The sequence below is a fragment of the Grammomys surdaster genome, unplaced genomic scaffold (assembly GCF_004785775.1).
Source record: "Grammomys surdaster isolate TR1022 unplaced genomic scaffold, NIH_TR_1.0 125846, whole genome shotgun sequence".
Lineage (NCBI taxonomy): Eukaryota > Metazoa > Chordata > Mammalia > Rodentia > Muridae > Grammomys > Grammomys surdaster.
The window spans coordinates 1,266,092-1,290,337 of record NW_021620672.1 but is presented as its reverse complement, the minus strand read 5'-3'; the positions used below and the strand labels follow the sequence as shown (position 1 = coordinate 1,290,337).

Genomic DNA, 24,246 nt, shown 5'->3' with positions numbered 1-24,246 from the left:
GGCTCTGGCCCAAGGATTCCAGTGATCTAGAACTCTGTCTCCCACCTTCAGGGTAAATAAGGATATGAGAACCCATAGTGAACCATGTAGTAGGATGCTTCTGACCCAAACACCCAGAGTGACTCCTCCTGCCTTGACTGTGGGACAGGTTTGGTAATGACGGCTCTTCATCCACAGCAGCATACCTAAACTGACAGTTGAGTTCATTTAAGGGAGAGGCAACCAAGTCATAGACAAAGCACCAAGGAGAAGGCTGGGGCCTTTCAGAGATTGTAGCTAGGAGTCAGTACTTACATTAGGGTCAACTGGAGAATGATTCAAGTTCTGTGTTCTCTGCTGAAAGAGAAAATTTGAGTGACAATATTAAGTATAAGATCTAATTATTTATTCAAGTAGACAAATGACAGTTGTTTAAATTTGTTTTATCATCACCAGCATTAATCTTACTTCTGAGATATATCTCACTTTAACGCAGGCTGGCCTTGAACTCACTATACAGCTAAGGCTGAACTTGAACTCCTGATCCTTCTGCTTCCTCATTCCATGTGCTGGGATTCCAGCCATGTGCCATCTTGCCTATAGAACTTGTTATATTATTTAGAGGATTATAGGTAAGAACAGCTGGGCTTGTTTAGTTCCCACCTAAACAAATTAGAGGACGAAGCAAACAGCAAGACCAAAGGAGACACTGTAGTCACATAAGGCCTCCCCTGATCTCTCACTAAGGACCTTCCATCCTGAGCAGTCACACTTGTTTCTCAATCTTACTTTGACCCAAGCCTGTGGAAGTCATGGCCTCGTGCACCTACAGGGAGTTCCCAGGAACTGTTGACAGAGTCTATCACTCTTGAACTCTTTGATTTAAAATACTGGTCTAGTTAATTTTGCCTTAAGTGTTTCTCTTTTAAAAAAAATCTACTTCCCTGCCCCATATCTATTTTTATGGACCTGTGCATCTAGTAGGAGAAAAAGAGGATCATCAAACTATTGTTCGGACCAAAGCAAGTTCCCCTTGCTGGCACCAGTCCCCGAGGAGCCTTTGTGAAGTCATGCAAGAAGGCAGGGTCTGGTTTCTAAATGAGTAATTCTACTTCTTCTTGAACATTTAAGGCTCTAGGTCATTTTCTTTCAATTTGCCAACCCAGGGTGTGTCAACCGTGACCACCAGCACCCCTCTGCAGCATAGCTGCCACAAAAAACGGGCTGAAGATGTGCCAATCATATTCAAGAACCCATAAGGCTCAGAGTCCTAGAGTCTATGTGACACCAGAGAGAAAACTCCATCACCTTCTGTAGCTCCCCCTGAAAATCAAATGAAACCAAGGCTCTCAGGGCCACAGCTCCTCCCCTTGCTGGCCTCCCTCCTCTCTATTCAAAACTCAAAGGGATGCCATGCTGGCTGCAATGTTAAGAGGCAACAGTAGAATTCACATTGCTTTGGAACATCCACTGTGGTGGCTTTTCATTCTTCTCTTCTGTGATACAGGAAGTCACAGCTCTTAACTCCAGTCCTGGACCGAGATCTGGAGACAAGCATGATCTAGGATATACTCACCTGAGAGGTGGTCCCTCTGCTGTTCACTGTTCTAGAACCCCCCATGTTACCCTATTGCTCATTGTTTAATGTAGACAGTGACTTTGACAAAATACATGCGGTCAGTCAGGGCTATTGCTATGATCTTCTCTTCCAGTCCTTAGGCATTCTGTGTGTACTTTGCAATTAAGCATCACACAGACAAGTAAACAATGCTTTGCTTGGGAAAAGAGACTCTAGGTATCTCAATGCAGATGTCATCATAGTGGACTGATGGTTATGACAGGAATCGAAGACTTCCTGACACAAACCAGTTATCACCAGCAAGTTTAAACAGTCCCATCCTAAGTTGAGAAGCTGGCATGTGATGCTGACTGTGACATGGAAATTTCCAGAGTCCACGCCTCTGAGCAGATAAAGAGGCTCTGGAAGACTTATGGAAATGGAAATAGATCTTGGATTCTATTTCACTGGGAATTCTGTTCTTACAGAGATAGAAAATAAGAGGCAACAGCCCTTTGTTGCTATGAAATACTACACCCAAGAATTAAGGATGGTTTTGTGGACTGGACATTTCTAGCTTGTTTGAGTGATCCAGACTGAGATACTTTTAGCATATGGGGGAAGGTAGAGGTACTGGCTTTTAAAGTAATTGTTGAACAGATTAAATCATAGCTTTCTTTTAGAAAACAGATGGATGAATCATCCTGAGGATTCAGAGTTCAAGCAAGCTAGACAATAATGCTAATGACAAATTATACGCTAGCCTGGAGTTCAGATTCTCAGTGAGCTGTGAAGTCAGTGTCAGTGATATGTAGCCTGTTGAAGTCTATGTCAGTGGCTCTCTAACATCTCCAACTTAAAGCAATCAACATTCAAGGAAGACTACTGTACACACAATACAGAAGCATGGGGGAAGGCACAAGCTGAAATCCATTAAAGAAAGCAGTAGTGGAGGAAAGGAGAGGTGACTTTAAGTATAACAGCCCAACTGAGGTGCCATCAGTTAGATGCTATGTGTGTAAAAATCACATGGTGAGCACTCACCTTTTTCCTCTTGTGATATATCCGTGGAGGGATGGGTAGAAAATTTCTCTGCAAGATAAAAGGACTCGAATATGTAGGTATCTGTATTTCAGTAGTATGAGTCTTGCATTTTCAACCTCCTTCCAAAAGTTCTGCCTGGTTCACACCCAAATTGTCTGACTCCATTTCCTTCTTGTTACCTACAGACTCTAGCCTGTGCCAGCTAGAGAGACCCACCTTACATCCATCATTCTCTGGTGTATCTTCCTTAAGTTCTGAGACTTTTCCCCCATAATCACTGATGCATCTTCTCTGTTCCCACCTGACCCACTTCAGCTTGACTTTCCATACTAGGACTAGCCAGTCAATACCCAGTTGTTGCTTGCATATAGGGTGTCACAGACTCTGATGAATTTGGAGCACACAAAGACAGAAAACTTGGCTTAGGAGAGGGGATGAGGTAAAAGCTCATGAAAGAAAAAAATCTCTCTTCTTTTTTTCTTCTCCTCCTCCTCCTTCCTTCTCTTCTTCCTCCTCTTCTCCTCCTCTTTCTCATCCTTCTGCTCCCCACCTCCTCCACCTTCTTCTTGACACAGGGTTTCTCTGTGTCCTAGCTATCTTAATTGCACTGTAGAGGCCTCAAACTCAAGAGATTCACCTGCCTCTGCCTCCAGAGTGCTTGGATTAAAGCATGTGCTATCACTGCCAGCATAGAGAACCAATCTCACACAGTTTAAGAAGGGTCTCTTGGAGCTGAGGGACTAGGACAGTCAGTGCTGGGAGAGATATTTGAACTAAGAATTCTAAGATAAATACACAGGCTTGCTGAATAGGGAGATGATAAAATCATATCTGAGACTAGCTCTTTCTGACAGAACTGTAGATGTGTCCTAGCTAGTTTGGTTATCAACTTGACATACATCAGTTGAAGAATTGTCTATCTCAGATAGGCTATAGGCAATTTTGTGGGGGCATTTTCTAGATTGAGAATTGATAGGAAGTCTAAGCCCACTGTGGGTGGTGCTATCCCTAGAAAGGTATACCAAAGTTGAATAAGACAGTTGAACACGGAACTTTAGGAGCCAAAGAGCAAGCCTTAAGCAGTGGTTTCTGCTTCAGTTTGTGCATCCATATTTCTGCCTTGAGTTCCTGTCTTGGCTTCCCACTATAATGGACTGTATGCTGTAAACCAAATAATCCCTTTCCTTCAACAGGTTGATTTTGGTCATGGTGTTTCTCATAGCAGCACAGGAAGCAAAGTAAAACAAGAAGGCTGGGCTTAGCTTAGAGCTGAAGTCTTCTTTAGTTTACTTGAAGCCCTAGGTTCAACCCTGTACACCAAATAATGATGGAGATGATGATCATATATTTCAACTTCCACTTCTTTTTTTCTTTTGAAACAGGATCTCTCTGCATATCCCTGGTTGTCTTGAAACTTGCTATTTAGACCAGGCTAGCCTTGAAAACACAGAACTCTTCCCAAAGGCTTGTGCCAACATACCTTGTCTTCAACTGCCATTTCTAACTTCAAGGCCATCACTGATTTCTTGTCTAAATTTTGGATTTGGGGTAATTAGGGTGGCTTTAAATCCTTGTATCAACAACCTCTGTTACAGGATGCTTGGTAACACAGTGAACCCTGAGATTGTGTTATTTACTGGGAAAAAAAAACCTGTTTCTAGTTGTAGTGTGGCTGAGCTCTTAGGACACACTTTAATCTCTCTGGCTAGAACACAGACACACCCTCAGTCCACACCTTTAATCCCAAACAATGAAGGTGAAGTTAGTTTGTAGAAGGAAAAACCAGTGTTTGAAAGTATTGTCTAATTGAGTGGCAGACAAAGTGACAAATCAGGAAAAGATTTGACAGAATAGGATATGTTCATCTCTCAGGAGAAGAGAGGAAAGGGAAGCTACTTAAGGGGCAGTGCAGGAAGAAGAAGAAAAAGAGAAGGAGGCAGTTTTACCAGGAGAGTTGTACAGAAACCAGTTGAAGAGAGAACAAACTAGACACAGGTCAAGACAGAAAGAATGAGCCAGAGAATGAGAAGGAGCCAGAAGATTAGAACAGATTGCCAAAGTTAGTATAAGGCCAAACAGAACAATTCAGGAGAAGCAGAGAGAAGCCAGATTGAATCAACCAGCTAGGAAAGGAGTTTGAGCCAGATCAGCTGAATTGAGCCAGCCATCCAAAGTTCAGAAAGCACTAGAAAGGGTGAGCTTAACCAGCAGTAAGTCTCAGAGACTGAAAACATTCTAGGCCTAGATAAGACTGTACAGTGGCTAGAATCCTCTAGGCCTAGGTTAGCATCAGAGGTAGTAAACCACTGAAATTACAACTACTTCAGGTGAATAAAAGCTATATTTACAAACCTCAAAGGATGAGTTATGCCAAACACACAGCATACCCCTATTCCACACAGATGCCCTAGTTGGAACTCTGTTCAGATGCCTTTCTTGCTCTAGACTGTCTTCCACTGGTTTGACAGTCAACTCTTTCTTTGGTTTCAGGCAGAAATTTCTTTGCAAAAACCCTTATTCAGAATGGCCATTCCCTCCTCAGAGGTTCTGTGTCTCACATTTGTCAATATCACCAAGGGCGTACCTTCCATGAGGCTGTGAATGAGGGATGCCTCTCTCCTGAGTGACAGGAAAACCTAACTGGTATCAGGGCTTCTCATAACTCAATACTTATTTGATCTGTAAACAGTGCAATAAGAAGCACTGACCTCCCTCCCCTCAATTGCAATACCTGGATCAGGAATTTCAGGGGCAAATTATGGCAGCGCAGACTCAATTTCCAGTTCTTTGATTTTCCATAGCCTCCCATGATTTCAAATTTAGAGGGTGTGCACCAGTTTCCATCCTCACACTGTATGGACATCACAGATATCCCTGTAAGATCATAATAGGTTAGTCCTGAGCCTGCTTTGTCCTTAGATTCATGATTGCTCACCACACTGGATCTAGAGTCACCAAAGCTGTGCTGAAAGTCAATAGCTGAAGAGTCAGCCTCCTGCCTGGCTTCAGGTATCCCAGCTCAACCTGGGGTTCCCTCAAGAGCCTTCATGAAACCTTGCATATTTCTTTCATTTTCATGCATGAAAAAATGTTAATCACCACCTTTTAAAACTACTTCAGGGTCACCGAGAAACAGACAAGCAAGTGACTGACTCCACAGTGTGACTGGGGTCCAACCTGATGCTGAGCTCTTAGGCTGGAGAACAATGAGAGTCTCAGGTGCCCCAGGAAAAGGGGAGGAGGAGTCCTCACCCACGACGAAGACTGCCGCTGCAACTCAGGATTCGGTGACATTGTTTTCTATCCAATTTAAAGGGAATATTGAACAGAAGTTTGTCCATTCCTGCAGTCACAGGTAGACATCACCAAACATAAATCTTAATCCGTGGAAATAGAGATTATGATTTTTTAAAAGCTAATGATATGTTTGGCATCTTCATTATTATGAAAAAGTGAACAAAATTCCTACTGCACCATTCCACACCCATCAGGATGACCATAATAGAAAACAAAGAGAAACAGCAGCTTTTGATGGAGGGAAGTTGGAGGCCCCCTGCATTGCTGGTGGGAATACAGAAGAGTGTAGCCACCACCAAAAACATTTTGATGAGTCCCTACTGAGTTCAATACATAATCACGATATGACACAGCAACTCCACTTCTGTGTGCCTCAAACTGAGTATGAATATTCCTACACACCTTGAAGTCTCAAAACGACATTATTTATTTACATCCCAAAGTAGAAATAATCCAAACTGGTGAATGAATGATACAAATATAATACGTGACAAGCGAATACCACCTCATTTGGCAATTAAAACAACATATTGCATAAACCAAAAAGATGTGGTTTTCCTGGTAAGTGAAAGCAGGCAGTCACAAGTGGCCTATATTATAGGATTTTTTTTTTTGAAATGTGTACAGTGGGCAGATTTATAGAACAGAAATGAGGTGGGTGATTGATCGGTAGTGTGCCGTGGGAAGAGGCATTGACTACTCACAAATATATTCTCATGGTACCTGTTTCTGATGTACCAAAAGAGAAAATCCCATTCATCTGTAGACTCTAAATGCTGAATTATATAGTGTATGAATTATGACCCACTAAAACCATTAACAATAGAGACAATGTAATTCTTTCTGTTAACTCTCATCCATAGAGAGCTATGACATGCAGCCCATCATACTGAGGCTTTATTTCTTGCAAACCTTTATGGCATATTATTGAAGAATATGCCATACCATTGATAATTGATAATAATAATCAATCCTCATGGGTCAGGCTTTAAATTATTGTCCTCTATTTCAAAATGAGAAATTTCAGGCTCAGAAAGCCCCCCTCCCTCTATAGAATGAGAACACCACATTTGGCAAATCTGAGGCTGGAACTTGGGTTCTCTGATTCGCAGTCCTGTGATGGTCTCCCATGACAAGTGTCATGCCCCGGTGCTAATGACCCAGGGATGTGAAGACAGAGGCTCATAGCCTCTTCCCATTTGTGCCTGACCAGGATGAAGCTACACAACAGTCTCCATCTATGGATGAAAGTTCATGGGCTTCTGCTGGTTCTCTGGGCATCACGTGGCTACATCCACCATGTTGGCGTGAACATCTATTACGTGCACATCCACGTTGGCATGAGCGTCTATTAAGTATGGCTTCTTCAAGTGTGAAAATAGTTTGTCAGGATCCCTTCCCGATGTCAAGCCGTGCTTACTCCACAGTCCCTTAAGCAATTGCATTATTGCGTATAATTTTTAAATTTAGCAGTTGCAAATTAAAAACCATGAAACCTACCTTTCTTGAATTTATTCTTGTGTAACACTCCCTTCAAGTCACCGCACGTCACAGGAAGCAATTCAGCACTAAAATTGGCATTTTCCTTTCTGAGCCTTCTTAGACCTGAAAAGAGGATTTCTTCTTGCATCTCACTCTGCAATTGCTCAATTCCCCCTTCTCCCTCTTGAGGTCATTCCTTTAACACTTGGGACATTTTCACCCTCACATCTCTAGCTTCTAAATCGTTCTTGCAAGTGGCATATTGGTGGAGACATAGTGACAAAACACTTTACCCCTAATTTCTAAAATTAAAAAAAAAACAAAACAAACAAACAAAAAAAAAACAGAAGGCGTTTGCAGAGAAATTTTCCACTCTGGTTAGCTCCACTGATTGCTACATGAAACACACAGAAGTTTTTGGGTTGTGCCAGGAGATGCTCAGATGTGCTATTTACTAAAGGTGGTAGCCAGAGATGGTTCTCTTGTTTCCCGTTTTAGCACTGACTTGGGGAGCAGGGAGAGGAGAGCTGGGTGGGATCACCTCGAATTTGTCTGTATGTCGGCTCTGCTTCATTTCTCCCTCACAACAGTGCTTTGTGTCTGGAGCTGATAGAGAAACCCAGAGAGCTCTAGAACAATCTGAAAACAATACAGGAGGTGGAGAGAGGCAACTCCACTGAAGCAGAGATGAAAATTCCTCAAGGAAATTCCTGAAAGTTGAGAAGATAAGTTTGCTCTCCCTGTCATCATTCAGAGACTTTGATGGAGTCGGGGTAAGGGGTGTGGGGTGCAGTGGACTGTCCATGGTACTGCGACTGTTTGTGATCATGACTGCAATGAACTGGGAGGGTTGACATGTATGACCTTCTTACATTAGAAATGGAGAATCTGAGATGAAAGACAAAGGACTTGTCCAAGTCCACTGTGGTTAAAGGAAGAGAAAACTTGGACCCAGGTCTTTGCCCAACATTCGGGGCCATCTTCATGTGCAATCACTGCTGGGTGACACCCCATGTGTGGCAGAGATTGTATCCACTCTTGAGAGTTTGCAGGTCAATGCAGGCAGCACTGCAGTGGCTCAGGGTTCTCAACCTTGTTTCAGCTGCATCATCAAAATTCTTGTTACTATCTCAGACAGTGAGTAAACAGGAAGTGTCTCAGTGGGTAATTCAGCTACATACACTGTTATAGAAACTAATATTCTTGCTTCCTCTCTGTGGATGGTGGGACCACCAGGCAACATAAGGTCTTCCACTCAAAGTGGCTTTCAAAGGAACTCTCCTCCTTCTGGTTCAAGATGCCACTGAGACTCTAGAAGGCTAAGTTATGGTTGGGAATAGCCCATTCCTCCTCCTTCTGAGGTCTGTTGCTCATAGCCCGCTGGGAAGATTTCCACCTGACTCATTCCAGCAACCATCCCTACTCTATTCCAGTTGGACTTGGTGTCAAAGCTTTGGCAACAGCATCAGCCAGCAAAGCAAATTCAGAGACTGTTTCTCCCTAACCCTGTGTGATGGTTTTCACTGTGGGACTAGAAGGTCTACTGAATTACCTTTTATTGAACATATTTAAGGCTCATATTTTGAAGAGCTAAAGGAAACACTGATGTTTATTTTAGCCAATGGAGAAGAAGTTGGTATAGGGAGATTTGGATTTAGATCTAGATACATTTTATCCTACAATACTTTATTTCCAAGGAGAATAACTGAGCAAGGCAAGATTGGGTTTTTGTTGCATTCAGAGGCATTCTGCCCATGTAATAAATTGAAATCACTAACCCTGTGAGTACAATTGTGGTCTGAATATAGTTTAAAATAATTTAAAAATAGTTGTTACAGTCAGTCCTAAACTTTAGAATAACAGATTTGTCAATTCTCTGCTGTTTATTCAAACATTTTATAGAAGGCTCAATAGCTGGGATCAATTTAGTAAATGGCAAATAAAGTGACCTGTTAGTATGCTCATGTCACTAATGACATAGAAGTTTCTGTGGGTGAAAAACGGGAAGTCTCTTTTTCCAGTTGAGTTGGTTGAGGTGATCCCCTGGGGCCCTGAACATCCTAAGGCAAAGTGCCAAACCACAGTGTGACCGTAGAACACATCAGTGAGATTGGGTCATGTCAGCAGGGACCCTTACACCAGGCCCCAAAATGAAAGCTAAATTTCTTTGAACAAGGTGAACCTGATGTCTGGTCCCTCATCTTTCCCTACTGTGGAAGTGATGGGAGCACATCATGGGAGAGAGCATCCTCTACTTCCAGCGTCTTCCATCAGACAAGACACCTGCTCAAACACCCAGTCATCTCTGTTCTCTTCAATCTCCCCAACCCAATGGCTCCACACCAGCTGCTAGGGAAGAGAGGCAGAGCCCCATGGGAGCACTAAAAACAGGATAGTGCCATCACTCCTTGCATAGTCTAAGGCTTGCCCACGCTGACAGAAAGGAAGTGCTTTAAATTGGAGAAAGCATGAAGGTTCGTTCCTTTGCTATTTGTTCTCTCCGACATGGTCTGACTGTCTCAAAAATTGGGTATCAGGTCAGAAAGGGCTCTCAGCTTCTCCTATGGAAAACTGCTGCTACAGAAATGGTCCTGGAAAGCTATAGGACCTGGCCAAGATGAGAAAGAACTCACTGAAAGGGGGAGGAAAGGACCAAGTAGATCTGCTTTCCGCTTCCAATTCTCCAAATGTAGCCATTTAAATAATCAATATGTAGAGAAAACCATTTCCATAAAAATCCGGAAGGAAGATATTGGGATGGATAAACTGATGATATAATTACAACTTACACTCTTGTTCCTAACAGCTTTACTCTCAAATTAACAAGTAAGCTTGAGTAGTTTTTTGGTTTTGCTTTCTTTTGTTTTTAATCTTTAGATTCCCCCCCCACCCCCCCGCAAAACCTTCAGACGAGGGTGAAGGGAAAGATCCACAGAAGCTGTCTTACCCCTGATCTTAGCAGAGAGTCCTGGGTTCTTTTTCATTTTCTTTCTCCTGAAAGCTGCCTGGCCAGCAGCTATTTTGCCACCTAGGAGGGACACAGGCAAATGCAGAGTTGAGCTAAATTACAGGGGAAGATGGAAGGAGCAAGGGAGGCAGGCATCTGCTGCATCAGGGTGCTTTCTCCACACACTGTGAATAAGAGCTCACAAGGAGCTGTGGTCTTCCAGGCAGAAGTCAGGGGTAAAGCACATGCAGGATTCACTTGTATTGACATGTCGGAAAGAAATCTACTTGTCTACACAGGAAGATAATTGATGGAAGTGTTTTCAACAACTCAGCCCAAATAATGTGGCTCCCATAATATGCATTCAAAAAATGGATGCAACCACCTTTTTCTCCTTTTCAAACAGAAATGTACACATCAGTCAACAGCACAGCCAGGTCATTGTCAAGAGCATAAGATTCTTAGTTGGTGAAATTAATATCAAGTAGGAATCTAATGCCTACTTCATGGACCTGATGCAAAACTGATAATCATTTGGAAAATGGCATTTAGCTTTTGTTTAGGAAGAAGGAATTCCCTAGACCATTACTAAAATCAGATGGCGGGGCTGTTGGTAAATATATATACGTGACACAGGAATAAGATTATAGGAAACATCACTGTGTAGATATATTTGTGATTAAATTGTTCAAAAATATTCTAAGGTCAATTGGTCTATCTATCATCTATCTATCTATCTATCTATCTATCTATCTATCTATCTATCTATCTATATCTGTGTGTGTTTGTGTATGTGTCTATCCCTAAAGAATACCTTTCATGACAAAGGCTGATCATATTTAATATTTTAAGAAACAAATAAAAATATAGACATCACATCTATGCCAATAACCAAAAATAATCAACGTATACGTTTTTGCATATGTGTGTACATGTATTTGTTCCTATGTATGTCTATGTGGGTGTGCCTGAATGTGCACAGAGGCCAGAGATCAATGTTTGGAGTCTTCCTCAACAGCTCTCCACCTTAGCCATTAACGCAGGTCTGATACTAAATCTGGGACTCATTGATCTGACTAGGCTTAGTGGTCATCCACTGTGAGGCTGAGCCTCCCCAGTGAGGGATTACAGATGTGTATGTTATGCCCAACTTTTTAACGTGGGTGTTAGGGATCCAAGATCAAGTCCTCACGCTTGTACCCACTGAAGCATCCCATCATCCCTTCAATGGACACATTTATAAACATGGACTGCCAGTTATTTCTATCTCTAAGTAAATCTTTCTCTCTCTAGACAGATAAATACTTACATGAAGAGACCTGAATTTATAGGCAAAATTAAATGCTTTAGCAGGTTTAACACACACAAACACACACACACACACACACACACACACCATTTGTACATATGCACATGCAGCCTGGTTGCTTCATTCATCCTTCTCCTAAACGTTTTTCTACATCAATAAAAATTTTATTCTGAGGATGACAGCAAACATGGGCCATCCCAAGTACCAGAAACAAGCCATTTGAAAGAGACATTGTAGCACTGGGACACTTGGTTACAGCATCTTAACCCACACTTTGGTATAGCTATAAAATGTTTGTGGGAGGGTGGAGATTGCACAGTGCTTAAGAGCAATACATGTGTAAGAATGAGGCTATGAGTTCAGATACCAGTGTCTATGTAAAAAGTACATAGCTATGTGCCTATAGGGTAAGGTTAGTGTCAAGGGACTGGAGACAAGAGGCTTACGAGGGCTTGCTGACTGGCAATTATCAAGAGAATGGTAGACAGTGAGAGAGAAGGATATTCAACGTCCTCCTCGGGCCTATACATATCGGGGCAATATTATGCACCTGTGTGAATACAACACACACACACACACACACACACACACTATCATGGCTCAGAAACTCACAGGCTCATCAAATGTGCAATGGGCAACACCTTAATAAATGCAACAGCTGTAACAGTCCCTCGGTTTGCTTACGTTTTCTCCGTACACTCATTGGCTTTCTCCATTTTGGTTTTGACCAGTTGTGACCTTTCTTTTTTCCTTCAAAACAAAACAAAAAAAAGAGTAAAATCAATAATTTGAGATATAATGTAATTCTCTGGGCCTTATATGAAAGCAGCATTCAGATACTGTTTTCAAACTTCAGATCCTAGAAATGAGGCACAATTCTTTTTTTTTTTTTGGTTTTTCGAGACAGGGTTTCTCTGTATAGCTCAGGCTGTCCTGGAACTCACTCTGTAGATCAGGCTGGCCTCGAACTCAGAAATCCGCCGAGGCACAATTCTTAACAGTTTAGTCATGTGCAGTTTGATGCCAGAGTTAAATTTTGGTTCTTCCTGTGTCTTGGGCTGTGGCCTTGGGGGACTATAGAAGAGCACCTCTCTTTGAACACCTGTGGAGGCTAATTTCTGCTCTTGCCTTATATTGATGGAGTGATAAGTGCCGGGGCATGTATCTACCATGCAAATCCAACCCAGAGACCATGCTACCCTGGAAGTCAAGAAATGCTCTCAACTTCCATGCGGAACCCTTTTCTTAAATGGTCTTTATTCTCTTCAAGTTGTAACATAAACCCCCTCACACATTTCAACTGCACCAGAAGGATCAGGGTGGGGGTGGAGGGACTTTAGAGAAGCCTAGTAGGACCTTTTGCTGGGTTTTCTCTTGAATTATCCAAACTCATGTGCCCACAGCTCTGGAGAACTGGAAAGTCTGTCTAGTGGTGACAGTGATGGAGCATTGTTATTTATCAATCTGTGTGTGCTGAAACAGGATGTATGTATGTGCATGTTCATATGTGTGTGTGTGTGTGTGTGTGTGTGAGTGCAGGCATGCACACATTCAAAGGTCAGAAGACAATGTCACATATCTATCCTTGCCTAGTACTTCATTTGGAACAGGGTCCCTCTGGATGTTAACTGATTGTTACTGGCTGGGAAAAGCCAGTGACAATAGCTTAACTGGTGGAAATGAAGGCTTGATGTACAGAGGGAAGATTTGTGATTTTCCCACCTGAGACGTCCATCTTGGGCAGAGTCAACAAGGGACCCTGAAACTGACAATGGAGGAAGCACCAAAACTGCTGTGGTCTTCCAAAGAGGATGGCATACTAAAGGACATCCTACCCACATGGTACTTCTGGGGTCCAGGCTACTTCAAGCTAGAACCAGTTCCATGAAGACTCACCTGGGCATGGCTTGTGAGCTCGTGAGCTCAGCTAAGCTGATGCCCACGTTGGCTGATGCCAAAGCGGTTCTGCTCAAGTCAGTTACACAGAACTGAAAGCAGATATGGCCATTGCTCAAGCTGGGAGAACTCAACCAACTGGGTTGAATAGTTCTTCAGTCCTGTGAGAAGCCAAGACTGGCAGGTTATGCTACCTTTCCCAGGGGTTATAGAAATACGCTCTGACTGAGTAGCACTGGTCTCTACTACTGGATGCTGGCACTGGGTTTCTCCTGCAGAGACTACTGCTGCACAATACTGATACCTCCTGCTGAGCCATGACCCACCTTCCCTCAGGGACCGAGACCTATCACAAAGCAGTTTTCCCTGGCACATTGAGTAGAACTTTGAAACCCTCTTAAGGGTTTAGGTGATGCCTTAAGTCTGCTGAGCCACATTTGGATCAGCAGAGTCTGGTAGCACTGTTGTGACCCTAGGAACATCACTGCCACACAGTTAGCTGTTGGGACCATTTGCAGTATGGTAACACCCCTATTTTTTTTAATAGGAAACACATACCAGTGCTAATTCTTTGACCTCCATGCCCTGCACACACAGCTGGAGAACTCTAGACCTTCCTGGATAATGGTCAGGACTGAAGTAGGAAAGGAGCTACAGGTGATGTAGGGACCTATTCTGAAACTCAGGCTTCAATTCTGGTACCCAGGGCTTCCAGTCTAATTCTGGTTCCTTCTATGGGAATTCTTTGCCTTACTTTCAGGCCCTGATGGCCTGAGATTGGGTGAGCAAAGAAGATGGTCTGAATGAAAGATGAGTGAAGTAGAAATTTTTGGTTTCTTTGGGGTCTCTGTGCCAGTTGTGTCATGTACTGTTTTTCTGGAAGCTCTCTTATGAGAGTATGTTTTGCAGAAGCAGACATATGAAAGGATGCTTTCCTGAAAATAGACACATGGTGTTTTTCTGGAAGCTGTCTTGTGAAAGAACATGTGATGTTTTGCTGGAGGAGATGATTGAGAGGACACGTAATATTTGGAAAGAGTATAAGTATCACCCAACAGACAGTGGATGATGCTTTTGCATTGGTTTGCCTTGCTTTCTTTGTTGATCTTCGCTTGTCAGTCAAGAAATGACTTCATAGCTGGGCAGTGGTGGCACACACCTTTAATCCCAGCACTTGGGAGGTAGAGGCAGGTGGATTTCTGAGTTTGAGGCCAGCCTGGTCTACAGAGTGAGTTCCAGGACAGCCAGGGCTTCACAGAGAAACCCTGTCTTAAAAAACAAAAAAAAAAAAAAAAAAGAAAGAAAGAAAAAAAAAAAAAAAGAAGTGACTTCGTAGAGAGAAATGCACCAAAGAACTTCTCATGATATTCTGTTGGTTTCTGACCCCTTCTGCGGTCTCATGCAGATTGATCAGCAGAGACTCGTGGTTTCTTCTGGATCGAACCTTGCTGCTGATTCATGTTTGGTGTTTTGCTAGTGGACTGAACTGCTGACAACAAAGATTGGAATCTCCCCGAAGAACTACTTCTAAACAGGTCCATGTCCCCCTCAGCCTATTAACCTTTCTTCCACCACTACCTTTGATTGGCTGTAAGGGAGGATGGAGCATTTAAGAACCCTTATAAACATAGGTTTTGAAAAATATAAACCCACAGGTGAGGGTACAGCCTCTGGAATCATATGGCAGGCTATAAGAGCAGAACCCCAAGCACCTGAGGGGATACCTCACATTTAGGAGGTCTGAGGACAAGAGGAGCTTTGATGACACCCACTTTTCAGAATTGCCAGACCCTCACTCTGGTGGTCTCTGCCCCACTGAGAAGGCTGAGGTGATGTCACTCCATTAAGGACATGGTCAGAGAATGGGTAGAATGCAGGACTTACAGTTAGTAACCCTTCATCAACCACAGACTAGGTATGATGCATGGAGTGGGAACCCAGATTCACAGCATACCCTGGCCATGAGATACCATCCACCATCATGGTGACTAAAGAATGCCCTACCCAGGCAAGCTCAACTATTCTTCTTTTCTAGGGATGTGTTTTCTTAGGAGCTGTGTGAAGGCCAGGCATTTACATACCTCCCTCATGCAAAACCAGTGAGCTGCATTTTATTGAGGGTCATCAGAGACAGCCAGGACTTATACTTTATAGACTTGGTTAAATGGTGCAGGGGAAGGTCCAAGAGCCAGCACTGCCTTGTAAAACATGGACATTCCTGTGCACTCCTCATTAGTCCCCACATAGGCCTTTGTGTGCAACATCTCTCTGGCTTGTTCCACAACACAGTCTTTGTGGATCTTGGCAGACGGGCAAGAAGAAATCTACCCTATCTACCAGCATGTCACCCCTAGATATTTCTGTCAGAATTTGAAAGTACAGAGCCACCGAAGATGTCTCCAAGGATGCTCCTACCAGCTTTGTCATGTCCCAAGTTGGAAATGTTGAGGCTCTAGCATTAGGATAACAACAAAAAAAAAAAAAAAATTGGGCCACTCAGACAAAGTAGACTACTTAGCAATAAAAAGAATTTTTCTGCCACTGCATTCCTCCACATAAGTTCCCTGCAGACTCATTCTGTGGAGGTAGCAAGCATTACACTAAAGAACACACTGGGAAATCTTACTTATAAAGCACTTAGAAACAACCTAAACTAAGTTATCCTTGAAAAATAAGTGTCTGCCTTAATGAATGGGGCAATGGAAGGTACAGAAAAGCTTGCCAGGCTCAAGGTCATGTTCCATGACTCCACAAGATTTTAGATGCCATTAGCAGGATCCTTCAAAGGGTGTGCTTAGGATTTGTGCCTTCCACTGTACATTTGATCTAAAATAAGAATCGCAAAGACACTGAGCCCTCCTTCATGGTCATATGCTCAAATAGAAGGGTATAGACTGAAGGAATGTAGGCTTTCTCTAGCGTGCTCCTCACTTCCTGCTGAGTTCTCACTGAGTCTTTCAAATTATTCCTTGTAACACCCCAAGCTTTTTCCACAATGGTATTTGAAATTCTTCCTCAGGGTCCCAGTGGCTGAGTGGAGTGCTCCTCTAATCCCAATATTCAGGAGGGAAGAGGCAAGCAGATCTCTGTGAGTTCGAGGTCACCATGGTCTACAAAGCAGGCTCCAGACCTGCCAGGACTACACAGTGAGAGCCAGTCTCAGAAATAAAATAAAATAGCAAAAGACAAACAAATCTTCAGTCTTTCCTTTCTGGACAATTTCAAGGTTACTTCTGATTTTTAAGAATGTGCTGGAACCATATGCCACTTTCAGACAACTCATTCATTACTTACCAATGGGGTACATTCTGAGAAATGTGTCATTAGATGATTTCGAAACCCCACAGAACAATACCATCTTATGGGGCCACACTCATCCATGGGGGCTGTCGCTGTCATGGCCACTGTTATGAAGTTCCTGGCTATTCCAAAATATATACCAGTCCGTATTGCTCTCAGGGAAAAGTCACCCAAGTTCAGTAGCTTAAAACAGCACAAGTTTATGTAAGCAGTACAGTATCAGTTATGATATCAGTTAGATGTCTGATGTGGGTGACATCCTTCTGTCCACAGCCCTTCACCTGTTCCTGGAGTCTCTAGGAGACAACCTATTTCCTTCTCTGACCCAGGTTCTCAAGATCACCACGGTCCTTGGCCCTTTCCTGCACCAGGCCTGCATCCTTCTGACTCTTCCTTCATAGCCATTTTCTTTTCCGACATCTAAGAAAGGTCCTCCCCTTCTTAAGACCCATAAAATCAGATTAGTCACCCCTACACCAACTGTCAAAAACAACCATATTCCCCACCAAGGTTTCTAGCTTTATCACACATGTAGAGAGTGTCCTTGTCATTAAGATAACAGGTCCAAGGGCAAGTAGGACCTCAGGGGAGGTCACCGAAGTCTACCCCATTATCATACATAGTAACAATGGTAATTCTGGGATAAATAACTTATCGTGAACAACAAAAGCATGTAAACAGTCACTGTTTCCTTACTTCTCTTCTTGGGTTTTCTTGCAGGAATGCTCCTCCCAATGTCTATGGCTTCTAGAAAGACAGTAAATGGCAATGAAGAAAGAAATAATGAACAGACGTTCCAAGGCTTAGGACCATTCACACTGCAGAGGCCTTGCTTACAGCAAGGCTTGGATTGCCATTTCTTTCCTCCCTCTAGTAGAATCTAAGTCCAGTGAACTGACAACTGGGAATCCAGGGAGGGCCTTGGCCATTTTTGCCCCACCCCCACCTCACTATGAGACAGTTCATATGTTAATACATTTTTGTACAAATTAAGTGAGAATTTGGTAGGAAGTGTCCTAGGCAAGCCCTAATTGGTTCTTTGACACACTTAAGGACTTTGGTTGGGAATGAATACTGGATTGAGAAGAGTTGACCTGAATTCTTTCCTCCTCAGAAGCAGCGGGCTCATACTCAGTAGGGACCTTCGTCATGGCCTTATCATAGCACGGCAACTTTCTTATCTAGCTGCAAATGTTTACTCCTCTGCCCTGGGTGGCAGGGAAAAACGGGTGTGACTCAGTACCTCAGAGCAGCAGACACGATAAGTGGTGGTTTTAAGAGTTTAATTTTTCAGGTGCCCTTATCTGAGATGCCTACCTAACACTGGGTGGGGATATGGAACCAGAAGATGCTACCTCCTGTAGCCAGGCAGGAACCCCAGTGGAGGAATAAGGACACCAACCCTATCTACAAAACTTTCTCCTCAAAATTTGTTCTCTCTAAAAGAAATGTAGGAATAAAGATGGGGCAGAGACTGCAGGAATGGACAACCTATAACTGGCCCAACTTGAGATCCATCCCATGGGCAAGCACCAATCTCTAACACTATTAATGATTCTGTTATGCTTCCAGACAGGAACCTAGCATAACTGTCCTCTGAGAGGCTCTAACCAGCAGCTGACTGAAACAGATGCAGATACCCACAGCTAAACATTTGACAGAGCTCAAGGACCCTTATGGAAGAGTTTGGGGAAGGATTGAAGGCCCCAAAGGGGTTAGAAACTCCACAGGAACACCAACAGTATGACCTAACCCAGAGCCCTGAGAGCTCTCAGAGACTGAGCCACCAACCAAAGAGCATATAGGGGCTGGACCAGGGCTCCCAGGACAAATGTAGTAGAGGGCTGCCTTGTCTGGCCTCAGGAGGACAAGACATGCCTAATCCTGCAGAGACTTGATATACTACAGTGGGGAGATTTCCATGGGGGGGGTAGTTCCCACCTTCTCAAAGACAAAGGAGAGGGGGATGAAGGGAAAGACTCTCTGAGAAGGGAACTGGGACTAGGGGGACAGCATTTGGGATGTGAATGAATGAATGAATTTTAAAAGAGTGCATTTGTTCTACTTCATCTACATGTGACCAACTGACTCCATCTCTTCCCACATGGCTCTGTAAAGGTTTCTTGCTCTTCTCCAGCTCCCAACAAGAAAATGCAGAGGACTGGATTCTTGGATGGACTGGATCAGAAGTTACTACTCTACCTGGAGCTGGGCAGATCACCAAGCCATCCCTAACCCATGATCCCTGGGCAGACTTATCTATCTATTCCTTACCTCCTTGGCTGCTTCCCATCCTTGCTCCCAGGTCTTCTGGCACGTATGTTGGGGAACACATGACACAGGAACATTTCTCTTCACTGGTGGGTCGCTGTGCTCCTGGGCCAAAATTATGGGTATACATAGGTTTGTTATCTAATTTTCTAATACTGGGGACCAAGCTCATTTGTGAGGCAAGCAGTCTACCACTGAGCTACACCCTCAGATTTTTTTTATGTATCTTTTTTTTCTTTTTTTCTTTTTTTGGTTTTTCGAGACTGGGTTTCTCTGTGTAGTTCTGGCTGTCCTGGAACTCACTCTGTAGACCAGGCTGGCCTTAAACTCAGAAATCTGCCTGTCTCTGCCTCCCAAGTGCTGGGATTAAGGCGTGTGCCACCATCGCCCAGCTTTATGTATCATTTTTAGACAGGGTGTCACCTAACTTTCCTGATTGGTCTTGAACTCACTCTAGCCCATGCTAGCCTTAACATTGATCTTCTAGTGTCCTCCCCCTCCCCCACAGGTGACACATGACCATTTTGTAAGTTTATTGGTTCCACCCCTTCTCTTCTTCCTCCAAAATAGTTTTACTTTTTTCCTCTGTCTTTCAGTTCCTGTTTTTAATTTTTCCTTCCTGTCTTGACCTTTTGTCAGAACTGTATCTGTTTGATTATTTTAGGGCACAGTCAGTCACCTTGTTTCTCATAGAACAGCAGGTCAGAAGCAAGCTCTTCCATCTCCTCTTTGTACAGTTGTGATCTAGCACCCTGAATACTAATCCCAACTAAGAAAATTGTTGTACATGGATCCTGAGACAGACAGAGAAGAGTCCCCACCGCTGTCTGACCGCACAGGTAATCTGAACTAAGGAGGAGCTGCTTTCTGGAAAAATAAAACCAACAACAATGAAAACTAAGAAACATGTAGAATGCCTGGTCCAGCAATCACACCCGAGATCAAATGGAGCCATTTTCTTTCCACAACTACATTATTTCTCATTTTTCTTTCACCTTTAATTTACTACAAGTAACCGTAAAGAAAGATTTAATGTTCTTATCTTCCACGAGGAAGAACAAAACTGTTATTTGAAAACAGTCAAAGGTAACCTTTGTTGTTTTTACCAATTCCAAACCTTTCCCATTTGGGCAAAGGCTACCTGCTCATTAACCTTGCATCTGAAGTCTACCCAATCAGAAGCAGTGATACAAATTGGAAACCAGTCAATCAGCAGCAGTCACCCTCCAGACATTTGGACGATGGTTTCAGGGCAGCCTGTGCATAAGTACTTCTGCTTCGCAAAGTCTACAGATCCTGAACTACCTGCTTCTCAAAGCTCTAGGCATACCAACTGTGGCCTTTTCTGTAGAAGCCATATGCTTCGAGCACAGAGTCTCCTCCCACCCCCACCAGGGCTCACTCAGCAAGCTCCCAGCTTCAGATATGGGAATGATGGCCTCCAGCTTTTATGTGTGCTGTTCTTGACAAGATCATCTGAAGCCTTGCTGGGAGTGTCCTGCAGATATAAATTCTAGACCTCTTGTGCACAATTCAGATAGTGTTCCTGAACCACCAGGCAAAATGACTGTCTCAACTGGAACTTGTTTCATTGTGCGTTTATTCCTGAAATAGGTTAGTTAAAGATGCATGCAGAAATCAACATAAAGAAATTTCTATCTTAATTTGTGGGTACAGCATGTGGCAAATATTCTGTCTCTGTGTTTATTCTTGCTACTTTAACCTCAGAAACTTTTTACACACGTTTTTCCTTGTGTCTGCCCCTGATTCTCCCAACTTTCTGAATATTAGAAGATAATGACACAAAACAAATGGATGGACATGAAAGTCCGACAAGTTCCCAAGCCAAGCCAGCCTCATAAACTAATGAATGTGGACCCACCAGTTGGTAGCCAAACTACAAAGAAGCTTGGTTCTACTCTATCAAGAACCATTCACAAAGGCACATGATGGCTTGCCAGTCTGTGAGAATAAGTCATTTTTCTCACTATGGATGTAATCTTGAGTCAACTACTGTCAGGCCATTGATTACAAGTTCCTCTTTTAGCCTCTGCTTCTCTTGAGAGTCTGGTAGTCTACCCATGGCAACACTGTTCACACTTATAACCACACATCCTTCTTCCATTTGCCATGGGGTTGCTTTCTCAAAGCCAGTCTCCCATGATAGAAGCTGCAGTTCCTCCTTGTGCTCTCACAATGATTCTGAGTCTTGCATCTAATAATCGCCAGATTATTAACTAATGGTTATCTAGTATAACTAATGATTCCTCTTCACTATGGTGGAGGGGGGCTTCACATGTTTGTCAAGTAGCTCTATAAAACAAGAGAGGAGGTTCTCCAGTGTTTTCACGTCTCTAGTATTTGTCATTCTAGACTATTCTCTGGGGAACATTGCTTTCTTTAACAGAACTCCTCAACCTTGAAGTTGAAGTCTTTCTGCAGATGGAACTGCCAGAGTAGTGGACACAGATGTATTTCAGAGGTCCTGAAAATTTCATCTGACTAGGTATGATGAAAGCCCTTGTCCCTTCCCTGAAGTGCCTCACCTAATCACAGTAGTTTCTCCATCTCCTAAAGTCATTCTCTCAGTACATTCATGTTCTGCTTTTGCTTGATGACCCATGTAATGTTACTTCCTTGAGAAGATCAGGGGCTCATCTAGGCATTTATTTGCTATGTGGTGTCTTGAGCTCTAGAATGCCACTAGGTTTGTCAACTCCATCCAGGGTGGGCCCCACACTTAGGAGTAGCTGACCACACAAACTCTGTGGTTTGTGGCTGGAGAGGGCTTCTCTTGTTTTGATATTTTTTGACCTTTTGGGTTGTTTTGATTTTTTTTAGAGAGAGCAAGAGACACACAAATACAGGAGAGAGAGAAGAGAATTTGGAGAGGATCTGGGATGAGTTGGGGATGGGAAAAGACTACTATCAAAAGCCATTGTATAGCATTATTTTAAGCCAATATTTTTTTTAAAATATCATAAATTCCCTTTTATCTCCCTATCCACAGACACAATTCTTTCTTTCTTTCTTTCTTTTTTCTTTTCTTTTTTTTTTTTTTTTTTTGTTGTTGTTTTGTTTTTTGTTTTTCGAGACTGGGTTTCTCTGTGTAGCCCTGGCTGTCCTGGAACTCACTCTGTAGACCAGGCTGGCCTCGAACTCAGAAATCTGCCTGCCTCTGCCTCCCAAGTGCTGGGATTAAAGGCGTGCGCCACCACTGCCCAGCACTATTGATCTTCTTAATGAAGTAGGCTTAGGAGTTTGTATTCAGTGTCCTGTTACAGAAAAGACATTTGCAATATAAACAATACTTAATTGTCTCTCTGGTAAGCTTCAAACAATGGATTTCCCAAAGGAGAAACCATGGATGGGAAGTCCCTGAACTGGACCTAGAGAGATGGCTCAGCAGTGAAGAGCTCGTACTGATCTTCCAGAGGACCTTAGTTCGATTCCCAGCACCACTCTCAGGTGGATCATAACCACCATAACTCTACTCTGGTTACCACACTCTTTTCTGTCTGCTAGGAGTTCTTCATATGAACATGTGCAAACCACACTTGGACACACTTGCATACGTAGAATTAAAAAAAAAACAAATCTTTAAAGGTTCCTATACTCCTAGGGAAACGCATTATTCTTTGATTATATAAAGAAGCAGCAACCAGAATAATCCTAACTAATCAGTGAGCTTAAAGTCCAGCAGATAGATTTGTACAAACCAACCAACAATTCATATAAACAGCTACCAATCAATAACAGTCATACTCTATTTGCCCACTAGAAATCAACCAGCTCCTCACCCCTACCCCATAACCACTTACGAAGCTTTACCAATTGCTCAGTTCAATGCTTGCACATACAAGCACAACTCAAGTGTCCATTCTGAGAGAATGGGACTAACAAGCATAGCTCTTCCTAAGTTTAAAGCAACTTGGTTAATACCAGCTGAAAATGGTACTTGGAAAGGTCTTTGTACCTCTCACTAGCGTTAGATTTTCTCTCCCTGGCATCTGCTGTCTTCTTCATCATCTGTCTTTACCTCTGTAGTAAACACTACATTTTACATCGCCTCTGTGTCAATATTTTCTACCTCTATTTTTCTGAGGCTCCCCTATCTCATGTAATACTACATTCCCATGCTTTCTAATTCTCTGTGATATTTTTTTCTTCTTTTCTCCCTAAGCATTCTAAAACTTCTTTACACTGGATCCTTGAAGGCTACCTTGAGTATCAAAAGACCCTTGAACTTCCATGTTGGGTTCAGACCACAGTAACCTAACTACCTGTCTCAGACAATGTAGAGCCCATGTTGAATCTTCTGGAAGCTTGACCTCTGATCTCCTTGTCCTTTTCAAGTTCTGAAACATGCCAGCATCTTATTCACTTCTATGTATCTAGAGCATTAAATTTCTAACAATTTCCCCTGACAAAGTCTTAAGAGATTTAAAAATGAGGGGATGACATATGTATCAAAAAATGCACAGAAAGTATATGGCCCAGATAACATGAAGTATATGGGAAAATAGCTTTGGGTTTTATTGAATTGTATCAGATAAATGATACAATAGTTCCTCTTTAAGCATTTTTGACAGGTTCATGGGAAAAAATAAGAAAAAATAGTCAGCATAGGAATGCTATGTTACTTGGTTTCCATGGAGATCAAGAAATTAGAACAAGAAATTGTCCTATAGTTTCAATTTATTATGTCCTTAGTGGCTGTGAAAAGACAAAGCAAAGAGTGTTGTCCTACCCACCAGATTGCTACAAAAGTGACCTGTGAGCACCTAATAAATGATACTCTTTCATGATGTTTTTCCAGACATTTTACCACCTGGAAATTACCCAGAATGCCACAGACAATTAAAAGAACATGGCCCTCTACTTCATGATGATGTGCACACAGAGCAAACGCAGCAGGAAACCACAGCTTAGAATTCAGCCTCCACAACCCTGCAGACCACACAGTGCTCCCCTGGCTCACCTGCTTCACGTCTCAGTGATGAGGACAGGTGGTCCTGGGGGTCTTGTCCATCACACGACTGTTCACAAGAAGTACTTCCCTCTGTAGGAAAGAATGTCTCAGAATGACCAAGGAAAACCACAGCAGGAGAGCTGCCTGGGAAAAGTGGAAAAAATACAGGGCTTAGTGTCCCCTGCAGGAAA

At 42.9% G+C, this 24,246-nt stretch overlaps 1 protein-coding gene across 4 annotated transcripts in view; it reads right to left on the bottom strand.

Annotated features, from left to right (window-relative positions):
- Positions 1 to 24,246, bottom strand: part of LOC114640636 (nuclear body protein SP140-like) — a 46,285-nt gene that overhangs the window by 5,549 nt on the left and 16,490 nt on the right. Inside the window, exons 8-16 of one of the 4 annotated variants that reach the window (XM_028789598.1) lie at positions 24,065 to 24,199; positions 19,087 to 19,188; positions 17,509 to 17,559; positions 12,301 to 12,366; positions 10,308 to 10,388; positions 7,379 to 7,483; positions 5,313 to 5,455; positions 2,582 to 2,629; positions 295 to 336 (exon numbers count right to left, since the gene is read on the bottom strand). In XM_028789598.1, the coding sequence (XP_028645431.1) occupies positions 295 to 336; positions 2,582 to 2,629; positions 5,313 to 5,455; positions 7,379 to 7,483; positions 10,308 to 10,388; positions 12,301 to 12,366; positions 17,509 to 17,559; positions 19,087 to 19,188; positions 24,065 to 24,199 (773 nt within the window). The remainder of the gene's footprint in view (positions 1 to 294; positions 337 to 2,581; positions 2,630 to 5,312; positions 5,456 to 7,378; positions 7,484 to 10,307; positions 10,389 to 12,300; positions 12,367 to 17,508; positions 17,560 to 19,086; positions 19,189 to 24,064; positions 24,200 to 24,246) is intronic. The other 3 variants (XM_028789599.1, XM_028789601.1, XM_028789600.1) reach the window with 3 other exon arrangements.